This window comes from Ursus arctos, unplaced genomic scaffold, assembly GCF_023065955.2.
Source record: "Ursus arctos isolate Adak ecotype North America unplaced genomic scaffold, UrsArc2.0 scaffold_16, whole genome shotgun sequence".
Classification (NCBI taxonomy): Eukaryota; Metazoa; Chordata; class Mammalia; order Carnivora; family Ursidae; genus Ursus; species Ursus arctos.
In genome coordinates, this window is record NW_026622830.1 from 53,971,255 (window position 1) to 53,984,111 (window position 12,857).

The 12,857-nt window shown below is 39.8% G+C and overlaps 1 protein-coding gene across 1 annotated transcript in view; it reads left to right on the plus strand.

Annotated features, from left to right (window-relative positions):
• LOC125281939 (dual oxidase 1-like) overlaps positions 1 to 12,857 on the plus strand; it is a 383,795-nt gene that overhangs the window by 79,028 nt on the left and 291,910 nt on the right. Inside the window, 1 exon segment of the mRNA XM_057313042.1 lies at positions 7,892 to 8,164. Coding sequence (XP_057169025.1) covers positions 8,014 to 8,164 — 151 coding nt within the window. The 5' untranslated portion in view covers positions 7,892 to 8,013.

A 12,857-nucleotide genomic window follows, 5' to 3' on the forward strand; every position in this document is an offset into this window, starting at 1 on the left:
TCCATATAGAGTATCATGTCATCTGCGAAGAGAGACAGTTTGACATCTTCTTTGCCGATTTGGAGACCTTTTATCCCTTTTTGTTGTCTGATTGCTGCTGCAAGGACTTTTAGTACTAAGTTGAAGAATAATAGTGAGAGTGGGCATCCTTGTCGTGTTCCTGACCTAAGGGAAAGGCTTCCAGCTTTTCCCCATTGAGAATGATATTCACTGTAGGCTTTTCATAGAATATGAAATTGAGGAATGTACCCTCTATTCCTACAGTCCGAAGGGTTTTAATCAGGAAAGGATGTTGTATTTTGTCAAATGCTTTTTCTGCATCAATTGAGAGGCTCATATGGTTCTTGACTCTTTTCTTGCTGATATGATCTATCACACTGATCGATTTGCGAATGTTGAACCACGCTTGCATCCCAGGGATGAATCCCACTTGGTCTTGATGGATAATCCTTTTAATGAACTGTTGCCTCCTATTAGCTAGGTAGGATCTTGTTGAGAATTTTGGCGTCCAAATTCATCAGGGATATCGGTCTGTAATTCTCCTTTTTGATGGGGTCTTTGCCTGGTTGGGGGATCAAGGTAATTCTGGCCTCATAGAATGACTTTGGTAGTTTTCCTTCTATTTCTATATTTTGAAACAGCTTCAGGAGAATAGGTATTATTTCTTATTTGAATGTTTGGTAGAATTCCCTGGGGATCCGTCAGGCCCTGGACTCATGTTTTTGGGGAGGTTTTTGATCACTGCCTCAATCTCTTCATAATTAATCGGTCTGTTTAAGTAACCAGTTTCTTCCTGTTTCAGTCTTGGTTGTTTATAGGTTTCCAGGAAGGCATCCATTTCTCCCAGGTTGTTTAATTTATTGGCATAAAGCTGTTGATAAAAAGTTTCTAATGATCCTTCCTATTTCATTGGTGTAGGTTGTGATCTCTCCCTTTTCATTCATAATTTTATTAATTTGGGTCCTTTCTCTATTCTTTTGAATAAGTCTGGCCAGCGGCTTGTCGATCTTGTTGATTCAAAGAACCAGCTTCTAGTTCTGTTGATCTGCTCTGCTGTGCTCCTGGTTTCTAATTCATTGATCTCTGCTCTAATCTTGATCACCTGCCTTCTTGTGCGTGGGTTAGACCTGTTCCAGTTCCAGCTTCTTGAGGTGTGAATATAAAAACTGCATTTTAGATTTTTCTATTCTTTTGAGTGAGGCTTGGATGGCTATGTATTTCCCCCTTAGGACCACCTTTGCAGTGTCCCATAGGTTTTGGACCGATGTGTTTTCATTGTCGTTGGTCTCCATAAATTGCTTAAATTGATTTTTAATTTCCTGGTTTACCCAATCATTCCTGAGCAGGATGCTTCTTAGTTTCCAAGTGTTTGAGTTTCTTCCAAATTTTTCCTTGTGATTGAGTTCCATTCTCAAAGCATTGCGGTGTGAGAATATGCAGGGAATAATCTCAGTCTTTTGGTATCGGTTGAGACCTGTTTTGTGACCCAGTATGTGATCTATTCTGGAGAACGTTCCCTGTGCATTCGAAAAGAATGAGTATTCTGTTGTTCTGGGGTGTAGTGTTCTGTATATATCTATGAGGTCCATCTGGTCCATCTGGTCCGTTCAAAGTTCTTGGTTCTTTGTTGATTTTCTGCTTAGGTGATCTGTCTATTGCTGAGAGAGGAGTGTTGAGGTTCCCTACTATTAACGTATTATTATCTATATCTTCCCTACTATTAACGTATTATTATCTATATGTCTCTTTATTCTGGTTAAGAGTTGGCTTGTGTATCTAGCTGCTTCCCTGTTGGGAGCATAGATATTTATAATTGTCATATCCACTTGTTGGATACATCCTTTAAGAATAATATAGTGTCCTTCTGTATCTCTACCTACCGTCTTTAGTTTAAAATCTAATCTGTCAAGGTACAACACCCAGTGATGACAAAAATACTCAACAAAGTAAGATTAGAGGGAACGTACCCCAAAATAATAACAGTAACCATATATCTAAAACACACAGCTAACGTCATACTCAATGGTGAAAAACCAAAAGTTTTGCTTCTAAGATCAGAAAGAAGACAAGGATGTGCACTCCCAGCACTTTTGTTTAATATAGTACTGCAAGTCCTGACCTCAGCAGTCAGACCAGGAAAAGAAAGAAAAGGCATCTAAATTGGTAAGGGAGAAGTAAAACTGTCACTATTCGTGTATAGCACGATAGCACGATACTATATCTAGAAAACTCTAAGGACCCTACCAAAAAAAAAAAGTCACTAGAACTCATAAGTTCAGTAAAATTACAAGATGCAAAGTTAATACACAGATCTGTTCCATCTCTATGCACTACGAATGAAATAGCAGAAAGAGAAATTGAGAAAGAAATCCCATTTACAACTGCACCAACGATTAAACACACACACACACACACACACACACACACACACTTGGGAATAAATTTAATGAAAGAGGCTTTAAGACCGGGACTCTGAAAACTATAAATACACTGATTTAAAGTCATGACACACACACAGAAAGTAAAGACATTCGATGTTTGTCGATTGGAAGAATTAATATTCTTAAAATGTCCATACTATCTAATCCACAGATTTAAGGCAATCCCTATCAAACACCAACAGCATTTTCCACCGAACCAGAACAGACCTAGAATCTGTATGGAATCGCAAAAAATCCTAAATATCCTGGAACATGGCTGGAAGTATCACAATTCCAAACTTTAATTTACGGTACAAACATGTAGTAATCAAAACAGTATGGTACTGGCACAAAAATAGACACACAGAGCGATAGGACAGAATAGGAAGCTCAGAAATAATTCCACAACTATATGGTCAATTAATCTTCAACAAAGGCCACAAAAGTATACAGTGGGGAAAATAAAGCCGCTTCAGCAGATGATCTTGGGGAAACTGGACAGCAACGTGCAGAAGAATGAAACTGGACCACTTTTTTTCCACCATAGACAAAAATTAACTCAAAAAGCTTAAGGACCTAAATATGAGACCTGAAACCATAAAAATTTTAGAAGAGAGCACAGATAATTTCTCTGACATCAGCTGTAACAACACTTTTCTAGATATGTGTATATGATCCTTTTAGTGTATTACTGAATTTGGTTTGCTAATATTTTGTTGAGGATTTTTGTAAGTGTATATTAGGAATATTGGCCTGTAATGTTTTTCTTGCAGAATCCTTGTCTGGATCAGGTATCAGAAGAATTCCAGTTTTATAAAATGAGTTTGGAAGAATTCCCTCCTCCTTTATTTTTTGGAAGAATTTGAGTATTAATTCCTTTTTGAATATTTTGTAGAATTCACCTGTGAAACCATCTAGTCCTGGAGTTTTGTTTTTTGGAGGTTTTCAATTACTGATTCAACCTGCTTACTAATAATCTGTTCAGATTTTCCATTTCATCAGGATTCAGTCTTAGCAAGTTGTATGTTTCTGGGAGTTTTATCAATTTCCCTTAGATTGTCCAATTTTTTGTATATAATTGTTCAGAGTAGTTTCTTATGATCTTTGGCATTTCTCTGGTATCACTCTTTCATTTTTTATATGAGTTCTGTCTCTCCCTCTCTCTCTCTCCTTGTTTTTGGGGGTGGGGGAAATCTAGGTAAAGGCTTGTCAATTTTATTTTCAGAGAATCAGTTCTTAGTTTCGTTGGTATACTCCATTATCCTTTTAGTCCCGCTTCATTTTTCCCTGCTCTAATCTTTGTTATTTCTTTCCTTCTAATAACTTTGGCCTGATGTGTTCTCTTTCCAGTGCCTTAAGGGGTAAAGTTAGGTTGTTTGTTTGAGACTCATCTAGTTTCTTGAGGTTTCATTTATTACTAGGCATATGTGGTGTTTTAAATCCATTTATGAAACAGAAATGAACACTACATTCAGTCATAAATTAAAACAAAACCTAAATATCTTTTGGGGCGCCTGGGTGGCACAGCGGTTGAGCATCTGCCTTCGGCTCAGGGCGTGATCCCGGCGTTATGGGATCGAGCCCCACATCAGGCTCTTCTGCTATGAGCCTGCTTCTTTCTCTCCCACTCCCCCTGCTTGTGTTCCCTCTCTCGCTGGCTGTCTCTATCTCTGTCGAATAAATAAAATAAAATCTTTAAAAAAAAAAAAAACCTAAATATCTTTAGAGTTCAGTAATTCATCTGTTGTGTATAACACTCAGTGCTCATCACAAAACCCAAATATATCATGAGGTTTCATGTGTCCTCACACTTTTCTTTAAGCTTCTAAAGCATATTGTAGAATTTTTTATAAATTGTAAATTTTCCGTATGAGATATGTGAGTTTGCCTGTATTTTTTTAATCCATTGCTTTTATTGAGTTTATGGAGATGACTATGACTAATTATCCACCCTTGTCTTTGTGCAAACAATGAAAACAATTAAAGCAGTGTTTCTCAAACTTTGGTGTGCATTAGAATTGCCTGGAAGACTTGTTGATGCCAAAGGTAAATCCCACTGGATTCTGATTCAATAGTTCTCTCGAGGGCTAGAGTATTTGCATTTCTGACAAATGTGTAGGTAATGCTGCTGGCTTTGGGGCCATCTTTTTGAGAACTGTGGAATTTGTCGAGCCTCTGGGACCTTAACTATCATCTAATAATTTTTTTTTATTTTTCATACACATCATAAATATACTTTAAACTATATTATAGGCAGCTTGTGTTGAAAACATAGTGCGTTAGTACTGTTAGAATCAGAAAGGCAGTTTCTATCTAACTGAATTCTGACTACGACAAGTAAAGGGTATGGAGTCACAGGGTCAGAAGAGTTAGTGAATAAAGGATATTTGGCTGTGTTCCTGGAATATAGATGCTCCTTCCAAGTGTTCTGTATTATGGTAGCAATTGAAAACAGCAATGTGGGAGCTCTGTGACCTTGGGCTCAAACCGTTTGGATTAAGCTTGGGATTCCTAATATTTCAATGAGGTTGAACTAGAGGACAGCAACTTTCAGCTACAACATGCAGCAGTGTTAACTACAGTGATTGTGTAGCACATGACATTCTCAGGACTTACAGCTGTGGTTTGTACCTTTGATCCCCTTCATTCAGTTTTCCCTCCCGTCACCCCGTGCCTCTGGTAACCATAAATCTGATCTCTTTTTCTATTTGTTTTTCTATTTGTTTTATGTTTTAGGGTCCACATATAAGTGAGATCATCTAGTATTTGTCTTTCTCTGCTGACTTATTTAGTATAATGTCCTCAAGGACCATCCGTGCGGTCTCAAATGACAGGATTTCCTTATTTTTATGGCTGAATAGTATTCCATTGGATATACAGACTACATTTTCTTTATCCATTACTCTGTTGATAGATACAGGTTGTTTCCATATCTTGGCTATTGTAAATAATGCTGCTATGAACATGGGGTGGCAATACCTCTTCAACAGGCTAACTTCTTTTTTTTCAACATGTTAATCTCATTTTGTTCAGCTATGTAACCAGAAGTGGAATTGCGGGATCCTTTGGTTATTTTATTTTTAATATTTGAAGAAAGTTCATAGGTTTTTCCATACTGGCTATGCCAATTTACATTCCCACCAACAGTGCACAGGAGTTCCCTTTTTTCTACATCTTCATCAACATTTGTTATCTTTTGTCATTTTGATAATAATTATTCTAACAAGAATGATATCTCGTTGTGGTTTTTGTGGTTTTGATTTGTATCTTCGTAAAGATTAGATGTTGAACACCTTTTTTTTTTTTTTTAAGATTTTATTTATTTATCTGACAGAGATAGAGACAGCCAGCGAGAGAGGGAACACAGGCAGGGGGAGTGGGAGAGGAAGAAGCAGGCTCATAGCAGAGGAGCCTGATGTGGGGCTCGATCCCATAACGCCGGGATCACGCCCTGAGCCGAAGGCAGACGCTTAACCACTGTGCCACCCAGGCGCCCCTGAACACCTTTTTTATGTGCTGGTTGTCCATTTGTCTTCTCTGGAGAAATGTCTATTTAGGTCCTTGGTCCTTTCTTTAGTTGGTTTCTTTTTTCTTTTCTTTATTTTTTTACTTTCTTTCTTTCTTTCTTTCTTTTTTTTACATACAACTGAGTTGTATGAGTTATGTATATATTTTAGGTATTAATTTCTCTTCAGATACATGATTTGCAAATATTTTCCCATTCCATATGTTGCATTTTCATTTTGTTGATTATTTCTTTCACTGTGAGGCTCTTGAGTGTAGTACCACTTTTTTTTTTTTTATTTTGTTGCTCGTGCTTTTGGTGTTATTTTTAAAATATACTTACCAAGACCAATGTCAAGTAGTTTATTCTCTATGTTTTCTTGTAGGAATTTTATGATTTCAGGTCTTCCCTGTAAGTCTTTTATCTATTTTGAGTAAATTTTTGTGGATGATGTAAGATAGGGGTCCAGTTTTGTTCTTTGACATGTGAATATCCACTTCTCCCAGCATCATTTACTGAAGAAGCTGTTTTATTTTTCTCCATTGAGAATGCCTCCCTTCTCAAAAACCGTATGTGTCTGGGTTTATTTCTGGGCTCTCTCTTGTGTTCATTAGTCTATGTGTTTGTTTTTATGCCACTACCATAAGATTTTGATTTACTATAGCTTTATAATACAGTTGAAATCAGGCAGTGTGATGCCTCCAGCTTTATTCTTCTTTCTAGAGATTGTTTCGGTTATCCAAAGTCTTTCATTGTTTCATTCAAATTTTAGGATTTTTTTTTCTTACTGCAAAAAAAGTCATTGGAATCTTGATAGGAAATTCATTGAGTCTATTGGTGGCTTGGGTAATTAACATTATTTCTTGCAATTCATAAACATGCAATACCATTCAATTCATTGGTGGGTTTCTTTTTTTGTATCTGTCATCAATGTCTTGTTTTCCGTGAAGAGACCTTTCACCTCCATGCTCAAGTTTATTTCTAAGTATTTTGTTGTTTTTCTCCCTAACATAAATGTTCTTTGTATCTTTTCCCTTATATCTTTTTCAGATAGTTTGTTGTTGGTGTATAGGAATGCTACTGCTAGGTGTACATTTATTTTCTATCCTACAACTTTACTGAATTCATTGATTAGACCTAACAGGGTTGTTTTTATAGTCTTTAGGATTTCTATATGTCACCTGCAAATAGAGACAGTTTTAACTTCTCCCTTCCCAATTTTTATGCCTATGATTTCTTTGTCTTGTCTGATGGTTCTGCTAGGACTTCGAGTACTGTATTGAATAGGAGTGTTGAGAGTGGGCACCCTTGTCTTGTTCCCCATCTTACATGACAAATTTTCAGTCTTTCACCAATGAGTGTGATGTTTGCCGTAGCTGTGGGTTTGCCGTATGTGGCCTTTATTGTGTTGAGGTACGTTTCTTCACGATCCAATTTGTTGAGGGTTTTTATCATGAATGCATGTTGTACTTTGTCAAATGCATGTCAAATGCTTTTTCTGTATCTATTGAGATATTCATATGATTTTTATCTTTCATTCTGTTAATGTGATGTGTCACACAGTGATTGATTTGCATATGTTGAACCATCCTTGCACCCCCTGGACAAATCCCAGTTGATCGTGGTATATGGTCCTTTAAGATGCTGCTGAATTCAGTCTGTTAATACTTAAAGAGAATTTTTTCATCTATATTCATCGGGGACACCAGTATATAATTTTCTTTTCTTGTAGTCTTTTTATTTGGTTTTGGTATCATGGTGATACTGGCCTCTTAAAATGTGTTTGTGTGTATTCCTCTTATGTTGATATTTTTGGAAGAGTTTAAGTAGTATAGGTGTTAATTCTTCCCTTACGGCAGGTCTAGTAGTGAGGAACTCATTTAGCTTTTCTTTGTTTGGAAAAGTCTTTATCTCTCCTTTATTTCTGAAGGACAGCTTTTCCAAATAAAGCATTCTTGGCTGACAGGTTTTTTTCCAAGTGGAGATGTTTTGACCTGGAAGTTTCATTGAAGAAAGGTGACCGTGATCTTGCTGCCCTAGGCCAGAGTTTTCTGCACAGCCGTATTTCCTCTGACCCTCTAAGGAGGCATGGAAATCTGCCAGGGAACAAAGCCACACAGACAACCTCCTCACGTTAAACCCAACCCCCTGACAAGGGGTGGTGAAAGGCCAACCAGGCAGAGCAGCCTGAACAGCCAAGCAGCAGGCCCCTCCCCCAGAAGACAGACCGGAAGAACAGGTAAGTGACACGCTTATTTCCTACAGGACTGCAAAACTCCACAACATGGGTGAACTTTTACATTAAGTGCATTCATAAAAATGCAAGCTTTGACTCCACTTTTGGGACCTACCCAAAGTAGATTCATAAAGACAGAAAGTAGAATGGTGTTGCCAAGGGCTGGAATGAGGCAGTAATGGTAAGTTTCTGATTCATGGTGTAGAGTTTTAGTTTCACAAGATGAAATGAGATGTGAAGTTGGGTTAGACGGAGGTTGTAGAAAGGGTATTAATGCATTTAATACATTTAAAATGTATTCCATGAACTTAATGTACTTAATGAAATATAAACCTATAAATGGTAGATTTGTAGACGGTAGATGGTAGATTTTTGATTATGTGTATTGTATGTCAATAAAAATATTTTTTCTTTAAAAACTGCAAATACAGAGAAATGAACACAGGACAATTTAGTCTTGCCATTTTGGTGCTGCTATTTTGTCTCACCCATTTTCCTGGAGACAACTTTGATCCAACAAAATGTTCTCATTCTGTGCCCACTTAAAAGCTTAAAATCAGAATTTTCCAAAACATGAAAATTTTTTCAAAACGGTATTTTCAGAGTTAATTTAATAAGACATTTTATTCCTTGATCAATTTTTAAAAATGTAGCACAATTTAAAATTCTATTTTATCTACTTTAACTTTAATTCACTGATTTTAAAAATCAGAATCAATTTTTTATGCAAATGGCTTGGATTTTTTATCCATATCATAGTCTACTGACTGTGGGTTCTGCTGTTTTACATTTTGCTTATGTGTCATTATTTTTACCAAGTCAACTTTCCTGATGCCCATTATGAATATTAAAATATTTTTTGCCCAGTTTTATTGATATAATTGATCACTGTATATAATTGACACACTGTGTATGTGTAAGCTATTATGTGATAAGAACTCTCAGAATTTACTCTCTTAACACCTCTCAAACCATAGAGCGGTATCAACGGCAGTCATCATGTTGTACTGTAAATCCCTGTTATTTATCTTAAAACTGGAAGTTTGTACCTTTTCACCATTCACTCAATCCCTGCCCCCACCCTCCCCTCTGTTTCTTGTTACTTTAATCTGATCTGTTCTTCTGAATTAGTTTTCCGCCTTTTCTTTTCTTTGTTTTAGATTCCACATAAAAGGGGAAAATGTCTATGTATCTATCATCTATATAGTATCTATCTCCCTATATATATCTATACCTACACATATGTAGTGTTTGCCTTTCTCTGTCTCACTTGTTTCACTTGGCATCATGCCTCTAAGTCCAAAACTGTTATCACACTTAGCAGGATTTCCTTTTCTTATGGCTGATTAATATTCCATTATGTAGGTAACACTTCTTTATCCATTCACCACTAATGGGCACTGATGTTTTCCTTGTCTCAGCTATGGTAAATAAAGCTTCTTGCACATGGAAGTGCAGGTATTTCTTAGACATATTCCTTTGTTTTCTATGGAATGTTCCCAGACGTGGAGCTGCTGCACATACCGTGGTTCTGTGTTCAGTGTGTTGAGGACGCTCCATACTGTTTTGCACAGTGCCGGCGCCAGTGCGCATAGGCTCCTTTGCTCCACATCCTCACCAGCATTTGTTGTCTCTTGTCGTTGTTATGACAGCTGCTCCAATTGATGTGATAGGTCATTGCGCTTTGGGCTTGCGCATACCTGCTTATCATTTGTTTATGTTCTCTGGGAAAGTGCCAGAGCACTGAACACTGTCTCTGGGGTCCAGGGGCAAGACCAGTCTCCATTAGACCTTCAGGGTCCTCATTTGGACATACAAGGGTGGGTGCAGAATCACTCTTCTGGCTGAGGTGAGGGTGCTGGAATAGTAAAGAGGACACCATGGGAGTGGACAGAAAAAGGAGAAAAGGGAGGTTTCTGTGGTCCCTTATTCTGCTCTTGGAGCCTGGAGATCCTGCTCCTTTGCCACTCTGACTCTGGAAAGCCACTGCCTTGAGGACACCCAGATAAAAGCACCCCTTTCTTTGGTGGTGTGCCTGCCTGGGGCTGTACCACTAGAGACAGAGAACGTGATGCAGGGTGCTTCCTTGTCCATGGTGCCTCATCAGTTCTGCTGGAGATACTGGAGAAGGAAGAGTCAGGCAGAGGCCATTGTGGTTGTCCCCTTGCCCAGAAACAGCTCGAAACTTTTAGTTGCGCTTCTCCCTACAGTCTAGCTTGTTAAAAGGGGAGGTGGGCTCCAAGATCTTCTCAGTTATTCATTCAGTAACTATACACTAAGCACTCCCCTATGCCAGGTACCTTGGTGGACCCATGAGGAGAGCTGAAAATACCAAGAGCTCCCTGCTTTTAGGGGCTCACAGTCTAGAGATGGACAAAGCACAAACCAAAGACGTGAAAGAAAAGAGCAAGTGCTATATACGACGACTGAAGTATGTAATGAAGGAAGGCTGGGAAGTCATTGGATAGGAAAATATGAAAGGCCTCACTGAGGGTGACATTGCTGAAAACAGATTGACAAAAGGGAGCTAGACCTGCACAAGTCTGTGTGCGGTGTGTCAGAAAGAAGGGACCGCTGTTGCAGACACTCACTAACAGAGCTGGTTTGGCCAGAGGAGGTGAAAAAGGCAGCCCCCGTGGCTGGAGGGACACTAGGAGGAGAGCAGAGGGGAGGGAGGAAGGCAGGGAGAGGTGCTGAGGCCTGGGAGACTGTTACTTATCTATTGTTCCTATGTTACTGCCTTGCCCCAGTAGCCTGAATCTTAAAATGTATATATTTAATTTCTCACAGTTTTTGTGGGTGAGGAGTCCAGGCACAAATAAGCATAGTTCCCCAGGCTCAAGGTGTGGCAGAGGCTGCAGCAGTGACTGAGGCTAGACTGGCAGAGGATTTTCTCCCAAGTTGGCTCACATGATTCGGGAAGCTGTTTGGACTCAGAATCTGAGTTCCTTTGTGTCTTCTGGCCTTGGCACAGGCCAAGTTCTCTGCCATGTGTGCTTCTACACATGGCAGCTCAAAATATCTGTGCTCGATTTTTGGTTCAGAGATCAAGAAGAAAAAGGGAAAGGGAGTGAGACGCAGAACACAAGAAAAGTAACTAGGAAGTTAGAAACTCTTTGCAATTGAAACTTAGACATCACATTTCATCGCATTGGCTGCATCCTATTGGTCAGAAGCCAGTAACTAACCACCTAATGGGTAGAGAGTGATGCCTATACCACAAGTCTGGATCGGTGGGAGCCACTGTGAAGGCTGTTCCGCTCATAGACAAAAATGAGGCAACTGGGGCGCCTGGGTAGCGCAGTCCTTAAGCGTCTGTCTTCGGCTCAGGGCGTGATCCTGGCGTTATGGGATCGAGCCCCACATCAGGCTCCTCCGCTAAGAGCCTGCTTCTTCCTCTCCCACTCCCCCTGCTTGTGTTCCCTCTCTCGCTGGCCGTCTCTCTCTGTCAAATAAATAAATAAAATCTTTTTTAAAAATTTTAAAAAAATGAGGAACTGGGTCTCATTCTAAATATAATGGGAAACAATTGAACAGTTTAACTACAGAGGACAGCAATATCTGCTTCTTCGTTCATTTCCACCCCATCATAGTGCCCACATTTACACAAGGCCAAGTGGGAAAGTGTTCCAATATTACATTGTTGGAACCCAGGCCTCTGTTGAGCGGCCCTCCATGCCAAGTCCCACCCCTTCTTGTAATTCTTCCATCCTGAAAATTGTGCTTCAGATACACAGGGGACCACCCCACCCATGTTACATTATCCACATACACCTGATGATGTCCCAAGAAGTGGATTCTAGCCTGATCCCCACTAAGCAGCTTGGGAAAGTGGGGAATATGTGAGAGACACAATGATTTAGGACTCAGAACTGGGAAAACAAAGAAAAAAGGTCTGAATTCAGTTCTGTCTCCTGAAACCTCAGACCCTGGTTACATTTCCAGAGAGTGGTGGCTATGGCATTTTTGGCTCATAGTGTACAGTTAAGGAGATGACATGGGGGAGAAAAGTAAACAGTTCGTTGCCAAGAGACGGCAGAGGCCAAGGTACTGGAATCTTGAAGAAGCGACCTCACTTCCTTGGTGATAGGCCCCAATTGAACTTAGAACTCTGGTAACCAGGCACATCCATTCAAAGAAAGCCTGCTTTCCAGCTCACTTGACTCGAGACGTTCAAGAGAACAAGATGTTCTGTTGCTGTATTCCTACTTTCAGGGGCTTTGGCCCAGAAAGTCCAGAGAGAAAGACTTTCACATCATTGTAGTCGTCGTCTCAGCCCGCTTTTCCGAGCCCTCTGGACATGTGGCAGGAGACACCAACAGGTAACACAGGGCAGCTCAGAGCAGCCCACTGGAGAGCAGGCAACAACAGTGATCCTACTTCAGCAGGCCCACACCTCTTGCCCCTCACTAAGTGTGTGTGTGTATGTGTATGTGTGTGTAGAGGAGGGGGCAGAGGAAGGATGCCCTTCCTGGGCAGAAGCAAGCTGCCAGGTGTTGGAACCTGGCCCATCTTTCATGTTCACACCCCAGGTCATAGCAGGCAGGATGAGAAGCTGAGTGCTGGGGACCAAGCTCAACCACCTGTATGTTAATCATGAGCCCTAGGGTTTCATCTGGCTTCCTCTTTGTTGGATGTCTTTTCTGCTGCTTCTCTTAGCCTTAACTGGAGAACACGATTTCTAATGGGGGTGGCC